Below are 15272 nucleotides of genomic sequence, written 5' to 3'. Positions count from 1 at the left end.
TGCTCGGGGGAGTAAAATGGTCAGAGTGGAGTGTTCTCTCATGATGTGTCTGGAAGCAGCTAGCAAGCTAGCTAACTTTAGCTTGGGTCCTTGACTGCCGTTGTGAAGTCAGAACGCTCGGATCAACACTACTCCTCGGCCAGAGCGTCCAGTGTGCGCTTGATTGCTCCGAGAGTAAAACACTCTGAATTTACGAACGGACAATCTGACAGCACAGTCACCAGCGCTCTGGATAACGTAACAGCCTAACCAGCTCTGCTAGGTGAGTAATGTTCAGTAAGCTGTTCTCTCATTTGTGTCTGGAAGTAGCTAGCAAGTTAGCTTGCCTGACTGCTTTTACATTTTTTTATTATAATTATGAACAAAACAAATACAAAAACAGAAATATACAAACAAGAGTACATAAACCTAACAGACTTTTACATATTAAGATACATTTTCAATTTGTTAAAAAGTTTTATGGTACCTATTGCTTTGTTTTTAGACTTAATGATCATTTCAAAATAATATTTCAATTCTATCTTAAACAATGTGAAGAGGGGTTTGTTCTCCGCCCACTTCATTTTATGGATAAAGAATCTGCCATGACAAATAAACAATTTAACAATGAAAGTTAAATCAGGGTCCATATAATTTGGATCAAAATAAAACATAATATCAGAGTCTTTCAAATTAACATTAGTAGTAGTTTATTTTAAAATAAAATTTTCTAGCTCATTACAAAATCTTATGACAAGAAAATACACATTTGTTATCAATAGCTATTTTGAATTTGTGTATAATAAAGGTATTGACTGCTGTTGTTAGTACAGAACGCTCGGATCAACCGTTAAAGAGATGGGTGGGGCTAAAGTTTAAGAGGGTGTGAACAATGCCGAATGGGTGTAGACAAAGGAGGGCTCTCCAGTAGTAGTACCAAAACATTCAAAGGCCATTTTCTCAAAAGTGAGTTTACAAGTTTATCAACTTTCAAAGAAAAATGACTTTCCTATTGTTCCTCAAATGTTGTGTATGATATACCATTTTGTAGCTCGGAGTCTCTACTTTTATCCAATGTAAAAACACAATTTCAAATTGTCTTACATAAGACCGATTTTGAGCAGGTCGGTCACAAATGTGCCAATCTGGGGATGTCTGATTGTCTTAACTCACCACCACTAATGAGCTGTGGAGAATTTTTTTTTTCACCTCAAATAGCAAGTAAACAAAGTCTGTTTTTAGAATCAATTGAGAATGACAATAGGCCCTCAAAATGTTGGCTATTAATTACATAGTTGGCAATGGCAATAAAAGTTACTTTTAGATTTGTGTAATTTTCATTTAGATTTAGATAGAATGTAGATTAACCACAGACAATGATTTTGAGATACAAAGTCTATTATAAATTAAATTAAACTGTTCCACGAAAATGTGCATATGAAAATCATAACTGACACGCAGATTGGTAGAAATGTTAAGATAAATTGGCCCTCTAAATGGAAAAGGTTGCCGATCACTGGTGTAGCCTATTACCTACAACTTCAGAAGCATAACGGCAGAATCTGTGAAGGCCAGCAGCAGCGGGAGGAGGGTTCGGAACAGGGTTTTTTCTTCTTGTTAGGCTATCTTGATCTCTGGCTCCCTTTGAGTCATTTGAGAACTTGTTTTAACTTGCCTACCTGGTTAAATAAAGGTGAAATAAATAAATAAAAAAATACATTTGTGTGTCTTCATTATTTAATAAAATAGTATGCTTAAAGAATCAGTTCCTTTTATTAAAAATACAAGTTTAAAAATGTTGACCAATCGATTGGTCGAAAGAAAAGACTGCTCTTGGTGAAGCAAGATTTTTTGTTTTCGGTCGGGGACAGCCCTAGTAGAAATGCAGGAAATTAGTTGTAGATGCCCAAAAAAGGGAGGACCCCTGCCAGGTTATGTCCTGCCCACTTCTAAAACCAAAGTTGCGTCCCTGGTAGCAGGGAATCTAGATCTAGGGGCAGTGCTTCGAAAGGAAGGCGGTAGTGCTGCACTTAGCTATCTGCTACGTCTTTATTTATTTAGCCTATGTCTGCATGTGTGTTTGTGTAATGTGTCCCTGATTTACTGCACTAAGCCAATCTCCTTACAACTTGGGAAATTGGGGATATCACTTTTCACCAGCTGAGGGAGCAATTGCTCAATAGTTCAGTTCTCTCAGTGCACTCTGTTACTAGGCGTGGGCACACCGCAGGATTGTCAAGGTTATCATATAATTCAGCAAAATTCCCCGTAAACCACTAATGCTGACAGGAATGTGCATTATGTTGTCTTTTTTACTTAAAAAAAACGACAATGTTGTATAATTACAACAAGTATTTAATATATACAGCAACTGAATTAGCCCTACAAACATTATATTACATTAAGTTTGATTCATTCTAGTCTATGAATGTGAAGCATTCCATTTATTATATGAATACAGCCTATAGCAGATAAAAGATCATGTTTCAAGAATGCATATTGCAGTCTTCAAATTTCACAGTGGCTTGCACCCATAGTAAAGGCATAACGTTTTCACATTCAATGCAAACGTTCATCATTGACATTTCACCATTGGCTTTTCTACATGTAAGCTACTAGTTAGGTCTAAGTGTGAAGGAAGCCATGAGTGAAGTTTTGTGACAAATAAACAGTGCACCATGATGCCCATATTTGAGCCAGCTGACATATATTAACGTGGTTTCTTGTATCTACACAAGGTTATTTATTAATTCCATTCATTCAAACAAAATACGATCGTGTTACTCATATTGTTAAAACTCCCTTTAAAATCAATGACGTGTACAAAAAAAAACGCTTAGATTCAAGATAAATATCAAAATAAATCACTGACTCCGTTCAATTGAAATAGAATTTGGAGGTACACACTTGGCTGAAAGATGTCTGCAGAAAACGGTGAGCGAGTTTTCCCGGAACACCCACCGCTGCATCATCACCATTCTCCGGTCTCGTCTGTTACTACGGTCACACTATGTATGACTCCGCCCTGCGAAATAGTTCCAGAAATAGCAGCGCCATTGCGTTAAAAGTCTTCATCCTTTATATTAAATCAAACACATACTCCAATTATATAAAGTTGAGGGATCATTTCTGTTGTGTAAAATAATCCCCATATGCAGTGTTTATGTTACTACGCAATGTGCATTTGGCGGGAAAGAGCGCCTGGGTTCGGCGGAGTGAGAAACTAAATCCGTAGTATTAAAACCCGCGGGAGCAGCTGTTGTTAATCTTGCAGTCAGCAGGGTGTTATGGACACACACACTGCATAGGGTCCAAGGACTTCGCCCACTTCACATCGGCTGTTTTATTTCGTCCTGCTTGTGGTGTCACTGCTACGGTAAAAATATGCTGTATTCCTTTTAATGGTTGTTAATCTTGCAGTCAGCAGGGTGTTATAGAGACACACACACTGCATTGGGTCGACTTCTCTGCCACTTTCACTTCACATCGGCTGTTTTATTTCGTCCTGCTTGTGGTGTCACTGCTACGGTAAAAAAAATATGCTTTATTCCTATTAATGTATTATAATTTTTTTTTTTTTTTTTGGACAGCTTTGTACAAACTGGTCAATAAATTGAAATTTGACGTTTTAGTCATGCTAGACTTTTCTAGCTAACTATCTCTCGGCTAATATTATGGCTTCTCACTGTAAAATGTAATGTCAAACTGGACTGTTAACAGCGAAATCGACTCATGAAATGCCGGGTGCTTTTATTTTATTATTATTATTTTTTTTTTAATTGACAGCGTCTCCTTTGGCATGCATTGGATTAGCTTCCTAGTTAACCAATGTTAGTTGTTGCTGAACTCTTGGAATGGGTTCATCCAAGTTTTGACATTTTAAATGTATGGATTTTGCAATTCAATAATTGCCCAACAACCGAGGCTCGACATGGGCTGTTAAATGAACTGATAGCTAAGGTTCTCACATGCTGGAATCTGAAGCAGATCTAACATTACTAATTTATTTTCTCCCACTTTGTTACAGGCAGTCACAATGCCGCTGAATTCAAACATGGCTAGTAAAAACTATGATTACGACTATGACTCGGTCCAGCCCTACTTCTACTTCGACATTGAGGAGGAAAATTTCTATCACCGGCAACACAGCCAACTCCAACCCCCTGCTCCAAGCGAGGATATATGGAAGAAATTCGAGCTGCTGCCGACACCACCGCTTTCTCCCAGCCGGAGACCGTCTTTATCAAGCCTCTTCCCCTCCACTGCAGACCAGCTGGAGATGGTCACGGAGTTTCTCGGGGACGACGTGGTGAACCATAGTTTCATTTGTGATGCGGACTACTCCCAGTCTTTTCTCAAATCTATCATTATCCAGGACTGTATGTGGAGCAGTTTCTCGGCTGCCGCTAAACTGGAGAAAGTAGTGTCCGAGAGACTAGCAACGCTGCAAGCGAGGAGGGACTCTAGTGCGACCGGGGAAGCTAGTACAGTAACCAGCACAAATCCAAACTTGAATTACCTGCAAGACCTGAACAACTCCGCATCGGAATGCATTGACCCTTCTGTGGTGTTGTTCCCTTACCCGGTTGCCGAGAACCCTAAACACACACAGACTACAGCGTGTGCCATGGCATTGCCTTTGGATACCCCACCAAACAGTGGTAGCAGCAGCGATAGCGATTCAGGTGTGTATTAGCGCCACATGTTAATGCTGCAATTAAATTATTCATAGCTGGACTGCATATCGCTTGCAGAAAGATAATACTCATATTGTGATAACATGCATAAATTAGAATTGCGTTTTGTGGCTTGTATTACTACACTACTATGCGAGTACTGCTTTTAAGTGGTGCATGGGGTTTGCCATGTCACTGTTTTTTGCTTAAAGGAGCTGTCTCCCTCAATTTCCAAGCATGGGGGGGTTGGCCATTGCACCCACCTTGTGCAGCAATGCTCAGCAGAATGGTGGAGTTCGTTTTGTGTTACCGGGTGGGTGGCGATTTCAGCTAAAGACCAATGGAATGGTCTAAAATTAGCAAACTCCGCCCACCCGGGGAACTGGGCCATGAAAACGAACTTCATCATTGAGGGGCAGGGAGCCAAAGTTATCAAATGGATATGGTGATATAGTCCACATGGATAATAAATGCTTTCTTTTTTTTCACAGAAGAAGAAGAGGAGGAGGAGGAGGAAGAAGAAGAGATTGATGTGGTGACAGTGGAAAAGAGAAAGTCTGTAAGGAGGTCAGACTCGCACATGTCTAGCAGCACACACCTCTGCCCCCTTGTCCTGAAACGGTGTCACGTCAACATCCACCAACACAACTACGCCGCTCACCCGTCGACGAGGAGCGAGCAGCCCGTCAAGAGGATTAAATTTGAGAGCAGTGGGAGAGTACTCAAGCAAATCAGCAACAACCGCAAGTGCTTGAGTCCCAGAACGTCAGACTCTGAGGATAATGACAAACGCAGGACTCACAATGTGCTGGAGAGGCAAAGGCGAAACGAGCTGAAGTTGAGCTTTTTTGCATTACGGGACGAGATCCCGGACGTAGCGAACAATGAGAAGGCAGCCAAAGTGGTCATACTCAAAAAGGCAACGGAGTGCATTTTCAGTATGCAAATGGACGAGCAGAAACTGTTATTGTTGAAAGAGCAGTTGAGGAAAAAGAGTGAACAGTTGACAAGCAGACTAGAGCAGCTAAGGAACTCTCAGCAAGTTTAATGAATGAAAGGATGCCATGTTTTTATGCCTCAAGTAACTTACTGTGTAGAGTGGTGGTGCATGCAAATGCAAAAATGACTCGTGTTATCACAGGTATCGGCCAGACACCTGGGCTGGAATCAGAATTATTTTTTTTCACTGCCTCACTTGAACTTTCTAGGGGTTATCAATTTCTTATTTAAGTATTTTATTTTTATTGATGAAAGGTTCTGCACAGTTATCTACCTTAATGCTTTTGTATGTTTTGTACATAATTCTTGAATGTATTGATCTCAAATACATTTTTATAAATCACGTATGACTGGAGTCACGTGTCCTACCTTGAAATTAGAACTTAATTTGCATTAGATAGTCATCAGCATGGCTGCTTACACTGACAACTTTCACACAAAGTCCTAGCGGCCTCATGCTAGCTGGCCTTTCGCCAACCCTTTAAGGTCAAAGCTCCATTTCACTGTACATGTCTGCTTAGGTTTACTGCACACAGGCATGTGCATGATGTGCTTAAGGCCTTCCCACACTACGTTAGTGTCTAATGATCATTACCTATCACACTGACCGCCCGGTTTCCCGATAGAACATAGGCTTACGAGTGTTTTTTACCGATGCATTGTTTCTACAACAGCTGCCGTAACATGCGTCTTAATTGAATGAAATTTATTTCAATATGATTTTTGAAATGGGCTTGTAGCTTACTATATTCAAATTTTTATGCAGAAATCTCGGTTTTCATTTGAGGCATACTTTTATCCTTTGCTTGTTTTGTAACAATTGTAAAGAAATTGGCAACCTTTTTGTATTTGTAGTCAATTTTGTTCTGAAGTTATTGGCGGTCAGACATGTTTAGTGGAGATCGTGTATAAAATTACGAGGAAGGGCAGAAAAAGATCTAACGATGCGCCTAACTGTTCTAAATAACGAGCGTTCTCAATAGTAACTTCAGTGCTTTTGGGAAACCGGGCCCTGGCCAGATTTGTACGATTTCTGCTTAGTTGTCAACCGACGTAGGCTGGCTACGTCAACTGGGCGTCTCAAGCATGGTATCGAAGAACAATCTGTTTGTTTGAGAAACCAGCATGGTGTCATTTCTGTGTTCCTATTGGTCAGTCACAGGGATCATCTTGTAACGCCAGCCACACTATACAATAAAGGCTCAACATTTCTAACTGTCAGAACTTTGTCGGAGCCTATGACCACATGTAGTGGTAATTAATCGACAAACCAAGACCCTTGCTGTGTCTGAATACCTGTACTAGCGTACTGCATACTATGTACTCATCGCATACTTTTTAGCACGTACCATTTGGTAAAAAGTATACCAAATTCAACAGACCTGCATCACAATAGATCATTTCTAATTTGATTAATCTAAACTCAATAGAAATGCAGTTATAGGCCTACTCAGTATTCCTATCACATTCTACCTATACTGTAGTGCATATAGCCCGTCTATCCTATTTAAAAAGGACTGAATACATTAATAGTTTGAATTCAACATATTTAGAGAAACCAAAGTGCTGTATACTTTGCTTTCTAGTACACACCAACTGTTCAACTCTCAAAAAGGTATTGCACAGAAACGTGTAGAGTGGGGTGCATAGCAAATTCACATCTGCTGAACGGCAACAAAACTAAAGCACCGATCATTGGGAACAAGATCAGAATGACAGCTAAGGCTTGCTCCATAAATGAAATACGTAGCCTAGCCTACAAAACTAAACCAATCCATATGTTCAAATCAGAAGGTCTGATTAAGTTGACATCAATAACACTGCCGCATTCAGCTCCCCTGTGCTGATGAAGGCCAGGAGAACAAAAAAACACTTCAATGACAAAACAGATATCCGCTTTGGGCAAACGATGCAATACTAGTCATTTTAAGGAGAACAAAAACTACATTAGCCTACATTTGAACACCACTGCAGAAGCTTTGCTATTCAGCATCTTCCCAAATAAGTAGCCTGGTTTTGTTTGGCTACTTGAACTAGTCACTCAGCCCACCTCTTCCAATGCATTGTGGAAAAGTGTGCATCGAATTCTACTAGATGAAGAGCTGAAATGAGTAACATCCTGGCATTTAAACCATAGTAGGTTTAAAAAAATATCACATACTATAAAACATTATTTTGGCATGCTGAGAATGCAACAAGCGTGATTGCGTTATTTCCCGCTACTGGTTGGTATCGGTAGCACATCCCCATATCTAATGATCAGCTGTTGTCAAAGCCTAAATTGGTATGACATCCGGGCATTTAAAGTATACTTGATTTTCAAAATGTTGCATACTATTAAACTTTTTTAGCATTCTCAAACGCAGGTATGAGTATTCGCACGGCTCCTGTCACACTGAACAAGCCAAGCTATCCGACTATCATTTATGACCTAAGAATTTGGCTACACTCAAGTCATTTTAGTTAATCACTCAGTGTCTTTCAGTTTAGAATCTTACATTTACATTTAAGTCATTTAGCAGACGCTCTTATCCAGAGCGACTTACAAATTGGTGCATTCACCTTATGATATCCAGTGGAACAACCACTTTACAATAGTGCATCTAAATCTTTTAAGGGGGGGTTAGAAGGATTACTTTATCCTATCCTAGGTATTCCTTAAAGAGGTGGATCTTGAATGACTTGTACGCTACAAATTATTTTTTAAAGCAAACTAAACTGAACAAAAATATAAACCCAACATGTAAAGTGCACCATGTTTCATGAGCTGAAATAAAAGATCCCAGAAATGTTCCATATGTACAAAAAGCTTATTTCTCAATTCTGTGCACTGTTGTCTACATCCCTGTTAGCCCTTTTGTGGCCCAACCATGGCTGCGCCCCTGCCCAGTCATGTGAAATCCATAGATTAGGGCCTAATGAATTTATTTCAATTCACTGATTTCTTTATATTAACTGTAACTCAGCAAAATCTTTTAAATTGTTGCATGTTGTGTTTATATTTTTGTTCAGTATACATTCACTTGAATTGTATACTTGGCAGTTTGAATGGGAAATCTTATCTGGCAGTAGTTTGACACCCCTTCTCTTCCCTTTCCCTCATTCCCCAGTCCCAGTGTCTCTGCTATTCCTCCCCAGCTGGCAATGTTTTGGAGATGACTTATCCTTACGTCAGGTGCTTGTCCTACTTCTCAGACTGCCACGAGAACTCAGGAATGTCTGAAAAAATGCTGAAAGGCTGAGTCATATTTCTGTTTTAGTCAAGTGTCTACCCTAGCGCCATTTCTCATTTTTAAAAGCCACAAATACAGTCTGTGTTTGGATTATAGTTAATCTTGAGCAGTAAAATGCAGTGTTGTGTTCGAGACCATCTAAAGCGAGAACCGATTCAAGACCGGAGCAAATCGAGTCAGAGTCAAGACCGAGACCGGGAGTGGGACAAAGGGTCCGAGACCAAGTAAAGACCGAGACAAGAAAAATGTGAGCCCAATTCAAGACCATGATTGTAATTTTGTCAAATCACCACCATAATAAGAGTTCAAAGTATTTCTGTGTTCATATTTCGGAACAACATATGGATTCTTTAGACATTCAGAACAGTAAAAAAATGAATGCTGAGGGAAAATAGAGCCATTCTACAAATTATTACTAACCCAAACACAGTGGGGAACAATGGGCCTTCTTCTCCTTCAGAGAAGGGCTAAGGATTTATAAAAGAATAATATAATGATATTTTCAATTATGTTCTGATTTAATGTCTTCAGGAAAGGGTTAACACTGAAGAATTTATAGATATTGGCAATTTTCATGTTTTCATAAATTCTTGGAATGTTTGGGAATGACGTAATATTAAGGCATTTGTGAAAATTCTATAGTAATATAGAGTGGGAAAGCGGCCTTGCGTTTGGACAATTTAAAATACACTGCTGTAAATAAAACTGAATAAAAACATCTGTCTTGTCCAGGGCTGGATTCTACACAGACCGGTGCGCTATAGCCAATCAGAGCTCCAGAGGCCTTTATAGAAACATGCCATTTGTCACACAGGTCTGCCATCTTTGAACTGGACTGTGTGTTTACAGGCAGTTGCAACAGCTCGACTTTAGATCATTAGAACGCATTCGACCAAATCCACAAAATACACCTGAATGGATTTCTGCAAATATGTAAATACCACGGGAGTCCTCTTACATTTGGGAACTTTACAGTCCTATTGATCAAACAACCATGAAAAGACAGGTTCTCTCTCCATCAGTTATGCACATCAACAACAACAAGATCAACAACTAATGCTAGCCAGAGCATTATGAGCTAAAATCTAACGAAGGAACATTAGATAAACACTCTCAAACTTTTTCAGCTAGTTGGCCATCAAAATCGCACTGATAAACAATGGGGAATTGTAGCCTCCACGTCCTTCTGTAGCTTGCCTGCCAATGCGTGCTTGTCCCAACCAACCACCCAAGCTAACTGGCTAAAGTTGGCTAGCTTGCTACCTAGCTACTTCAAGACACAAACGAGAGAACACCTCACTCGGACCATTTTCCTCGCCGTAGCAGAGCTGGTTAGGCTGTTTACATGTTGTCTAGAGAGTCCTTGACAAACTATTACTTTTTTTGCCTATGTTTACTGATACCGGTCATATTCAGCAGCTGTTGCACATTAGTAAATTCAGCAGTTCTGTGCTCAGAAATCTCAGAATATAGCGATAGTGAATTTGCGAATCCAAGACATACGCTAACTGGATAACAGTCGTTAAAGTTCTTTCTATCTAACCAAATGACAGCTGCATCTCTAGCTGTGTATAGCCACTGAAAAACGATAGCAGGGGAAAAAGTCACTCACACACTCATCCAATGGCATGACATGACATCCTCCTAGCATCTAGCTAGCTAACATTAGGCTCTGTGTTTTTAGCTTGCTGAAAGTATTCAGACCCCTTGACTTTTTCCACATTTTGGTCACAATACAGCCTTATTCTAAAATGAATTAAATAGTTTTTTTCCCCCCTTATCAATCTATACACAATACCCCATATTGACGAAGCAATAAAATAAATAAATAAAACTGAAATATCACATTTACATAAGTATTCAGACCCTCCACTCAGTACTTTGTTGAAGCACCTTTGGAAGTGATTACAGCCTTGTGTCTTCTTAGCTATGATGTTTCAAGCTTGGCACACCTGTATTTGGGGAGTTTCTCTCATTCTTCTCTGCAGATCCTCTCAAGCTCTGTCAGGTTGGATGGGGAGCGTTGCTGCACAGCTATTTTCAGGTCTCTCCAGAGATGTTCGATCGGGTTCAAGTCCGGGCTCTGGCTGGGCCACTCAAGGACATTCAGAGACTTGTCCCGAAGCGACCCCTGGGTTAGCTTGGCTGTGTGCTTAGGGTGGTTGTCCTGTTGGAAGGTGAACCTTCACCCCAGTCTGAGGTCCTGAGCACTCTGGAGCAGGTTTTCATCAAGGATCTCTCTGTACTTTGCTCTGTTAATCTTTCCCTCGATCCTGATTAGTCTCCTAGTCCCTGCCGCTGAAAAACATCCCCACAGCATGATGCTGCCACCACCATTCTTCACCGTAGGGATGGTGCGAAGTTTCCTCCAGATGTAATGCTTGGAATTCAGGTAAAATAGTTCAATCTTGGTTTCATCAGACCATAAAATCATGTTTCTTGGTCTGAGAGTCTTTAGGTACTTTTTGGCAAACTCCAAGAGGTCTGTCAAGCTGCTCTTCTCCCCCAATTGATCAGTTTGGCCGGGCGGCCAGCTCTAGGAAGAGTCTTGGTGATTCCATACTTCTTCCATTTAAGAATGATGAAGGGCACTGTTTTCTTGGGGACCTTCAATGCTGCATAAATGTTTTGTTACCCTTCCCCAGATCTGTCTCTTGACACAATCTATGGACAATTCCTTCGACCTCATGGCTTGGTTTTTGCTCTGATATGCACTGTCAACTGTGGGACCTTATAAAGACAGGTGTGTGGCTTTCCAAATCATGTCCAATCAATTGAACAGGTGGACTCCAATCAAGTTGTAGAAACATCTCAAGTATGATCGATGGAAACAGGGATGCACCTGAGCTCAATTTCAAGTCTCATAGCAAAGGGTCTGAATACTTATGTAAATAAGATCTGTTTTCTAAAAACCTGTTTTTGCTTTGTCATTATGGGGTATTGTGTGTAGATTGATAAGGATTTTTTGTTATTTAATCCATTTTAGAATAAGGCTTTAACGTAACAAAATGTGGAAAAAGGAAAGGAATCTGAATACTTTTCGAATGCACTATATATATATATTTTATACCTAAAGGGGTCCAACAATTTAAAATCAAATATCTAAATGATCCATAGTATGGACGTTTTAAAACATTTCCATATGTCAGCTTATACCCCCCACCCTACTTTCAGTTGAAGTCGGAAGTTTACATACACCTTAGCCAAATACATTTGAACTCAGTTTTTCACAATTCCTGACATTTAATCCTAGTAGAAATTCCCTGTCTTAGGTCAGTTAGGATCACCACTTTATTTTAATAATGTGAAATGTCAGAATAATAGTAGAGATTGAATGATTTATTTCAGCTTTTCTTTCATTCATCACATTCCCAGTGGGTCAGAAGTTTACATACACTCAATTAATATTTGGTAGCATTGCCTTTAAATTGTTTAACTTGGGTACAAACGTTTCGGGTAGCCTTCCACAAGCTTCCCACAATACGTTGGGTGAATTTTGGCCCATTCGTCCTGACAGAGCTGGTGTAACTGAGTCAGGTTTGTAGTCCTCCTTGCTCGCACACGCTTTTTAAATTTTCTGTAGGATTGAGGTCAGTGCTTTGTGATGGCCACTCCAGTACCTTGACTTTGTTGTCCTTAAGCCATTTTGCCACAAATTTGGAAGTATGCTTGGGGTTATTGTCCATTTGGAAGACCCATTGGCGACCAAGCTTTAACTTCCTGACTGATGTCTTGAGATGTTGCTTCAATATATCCACATAATTTTCCTGCCTCATGATGCCTTCTATTTTGTGAAGTGCACCAGTCCCTCCGGCAGCAAAGCACCCCCACAACATGATACTGCCACCCCCGTGCTTCATGGTTGGGATGGTGTTCTTCGGCTTGCAAGCCTCCCCATTTTTCCTCCAAACATAACGATGGTCATTATGGCCAAACAGTTCTATTTTTGTTTCATCAGACCAGAGGACATTTCTCCAAAAAGTATGATCTTTGTCCCCATGTGCAGTTGCAAACCATAGTCTGGCTTTTTTATGGTGGTTTTGGAGCAGTGGCTTCTTCCTTGCTGAGCGGCCTTTCAGGTTATGTCGATTTAGGACTCGTTTTACTGTGGATATAGATACTTTTGTACCTGTTTACTCCAGCATCTTCACAAGGTTCTTTGCTGTTGTTCTAGGATTGACTTTCACTTTTCGCACCAAAGTGCGTTCATCTCTAGGAGACAGAACGCGTCTCCTTCCTGAGCGCTATGACGGCTATGTGGTCCCATGGTGTTTATACTTGCGTACTATTGTTTGTACAGATGAACGTGGTACCGTCAGGCATTTGGAAATTGCTCCTAAGGATGAACCAGACTTGTGGAGGTCTACAATTGTTTTTTCTGAGGTCTTGGCTGATTTCTTTTGATTTCTTTCCCATGATGTCAAGCAAAGAGGCACTCCGTTTGAAGGTAGGCCTTGAAATACATCCACAGGTAACTCTCCAATTGACTCAAATGACGTCAATTAGCCTATCAGAAGCTTCTAAAGCCACGACATCATTTTCTGGTATTTTCAAAGCTGTTTCAAGGCATAGTCAACTTAGTGTATGTAAACTTCTGACCCACTGGAATTGTGATACAGTGAATTATAAATCTGTCTGTAAACAATTGTTGGAAAAATTACTTGTGTCATGCACAAAATAGATGTCCTAACCGACTTGCCAAAACTATAGTTTGTTAACAAGAAATGTGTGGAGTGGTTGAAAACAAGTTTAAATGTCTCCAACCTAAGTGTATGTAAACTCCCGACTTCAACTGTATGTAGAAAAACTCAATTTTATTTAGCCTTTCTAGGGATCTTTTGTTTTTCAACCAGATTGAGACATGAGAGAGCTGTAGAGGAACTTGATTCTGAAGTATTACATCTTAAATGACCAGACTGAATCATGACTGTGGTAACATCTCATCCAAAAATTGGCAAGTGAGAGATGTTCTGATGCACCACTTGGTGTGCATCTCAATAGTGTAAGGGGGCCTCCTCTCATTGTCTTCTTTCCTTCATCTGCAGTCCACACTGACATGTAGGTACTTGGCTGGTATAATGATGACACTGTTTGGCAGGTGTAAGCCAATTCTCCTGCCATATCGCATTGGCCTATTTTGTGTTTTCGGATCAGTGCAGGTGAGGTGGACAGGGGGACACGAGGGAGGTAAAAACCACTGTACACTATTGAGATATAGCCTGCCTGTCACGTCCTGACCAGTATAAGGGTTATTTGTTATTGTAGTCAGGACGTGGACGTGGACGTGGCAGAGGGTATTTGTTTTATGTGGTTCGGGGTGGTGTTTTTGGAGAAGGGTATTTGATTTATGTATTCCGGGGTTTTTGGGCACTGTTCCTTGTTTATGTATTTCTATGTCTAGTCTAGTTGGTTGTATTTCTATGTTTAGGTTAATGGGGGGTTGGACTCTCAATTGGAGGCAGGTGCTTTCTCGTTGCCTCTGATTGAGATTCCTATATATGGGTATGTGTTTGGTTTAGTGTTTGTGGGAGATTGTCTCTTGTTTTGCGTGTGTGAGCCTTACAAGACTGTTTGGTTGTTCGTGCGAGTTCTTCGTCGTTTGTTATTTTGGTGTTTTCTTGGTTTCAATAAATATCAAGATGAGCATCCACACTCCTGCTGCGTTTTGGTCCTCCTTTCCCCACGACAACCGTGACACTGCCTTAGTCTACATATCTGAAATTGTCTGAATATGGAAAAAGTGCAGGTGCAATGCATCATTGCCAAATTGCACCTTGTGATAATTGCTTTTTCGTGAATATCAACTTACATAGGGGTGTAATCACGCATGATTTTGTTTCAGATGTAATACAATTATTGGCCAGATAAAAATGTATGCAGACATTCAGTTGTCTTGAAATGTCATAAACTTTCCATTTATGAAACGCAGTGCCCTTATCAGGCCCTACACCCAAACAAGGGCACTGCGTTCATCCACCTCTGGCCTGCTCGCCTCCCTACCTCTGAGGAAGCAGAGTTCCCGCTCAGCCCAGTCAAAACTGTTCGCTGCTCTGGCACCCCAATGGTGGAACAAGCTCCCTCACGACGCCAGGACAGCGGAGTCAATCACCACCTTCCGGAGACACCTGAAACCCCACCTCTTTAAGGAATACCTAGGATAGGATAAAGTAATCCTTCTAACCCCCCCCTTAAAAGATTTAGATGCACTATTGTAAAGTGGTTGTTCCACTGGATATCATAAGGTGAATGCACCAATTTGTAAGTCGCTCTGGATAAGAGCGTCTGCTAAATGACTTAAATGTAAATGAAAGGGATTCAATTAACCTCAAATTGAGCTTACAGGGCATCACAAATGGTAAAAGCTCAGATATTTTGACTAAAAGAG

The 15272-nt window shown here is 40.4% G+C and overlaps 1 protein-coding gene across 3 annotated transcripts; it reads left to right on the top strand.

The window, feature by feature from the left end:
- The first annotated feature begins 3063 nt into the window (after positions 1 to 3063).
- Positions 3064 to 6865, top strand: mycb (MYC proto-oncogene, bHLH transcription factor b). Of its 3 annotated transcripts, none has more exons than XM_014139093.2 (3): positions 3064 to 3355; positions 4007 to 4664; positions 5147 to 6865. In XM_014139093.2, the coding sequence occupies exons 2-3, from the start codon at positions 4016 to 4018 to the stop codon at positions 5701 to 5703; spliced, it is 1206 nt and encodes a 401-aa protein (XP_013994568.1). In that variant the 5' UTR covers positions 3064 to 3355; positions 4007 to 4015; the 3' UTR covers positions 5704 to 6865. The 3 variants fall into 3 exon arrangements, with proteins under 3 accessions (XP_013994568.1, XP_045549748.1, XP_013994567.1); XM_045693792.1 differs by having other exon boundaries at positions 3211 to 3507; positions 5150 to 6865; XM_014139092.2 differs by having other exon boundaries at positions 3211 to 3507.
- Positions 6866 to 15272: the final 8407 nt, after the last annotated feature.

Source organism: Salmo salar, chromosome ssa14 (assembly GCF_905237065.1).
Source record: "Salmo salar chromosome ssa14, Ssal_v3.1, whole genome shotgun sequence".
Classification (NCBI taxonomy): Eukaryota; Metazoa; Chordata; class Actinopteri; order Salmoniformes; family Salmonidae; genus Salmo; species Salmo salar.
This window is presented reverse-complemented; position numbering and strand designations above follow the sequence as displayed.

Bases quoted from the DNA above. Each gene is read 5' to 3' on its own strand.
- mycb (XM_014139093.2), top strand. From the start codon at position 4,016: ATGCCGCTGAATTCAAACATGGCTAGTAAAAACTATGATTACGACTAT. The intron at 4,665-5,146 runs GTGTGTATTAGC...TTTTTTTCACAG, and splicing joins CAGCAGCGATAGCGATTCAG to AAGAAGAAGAGGAGGAGGAG.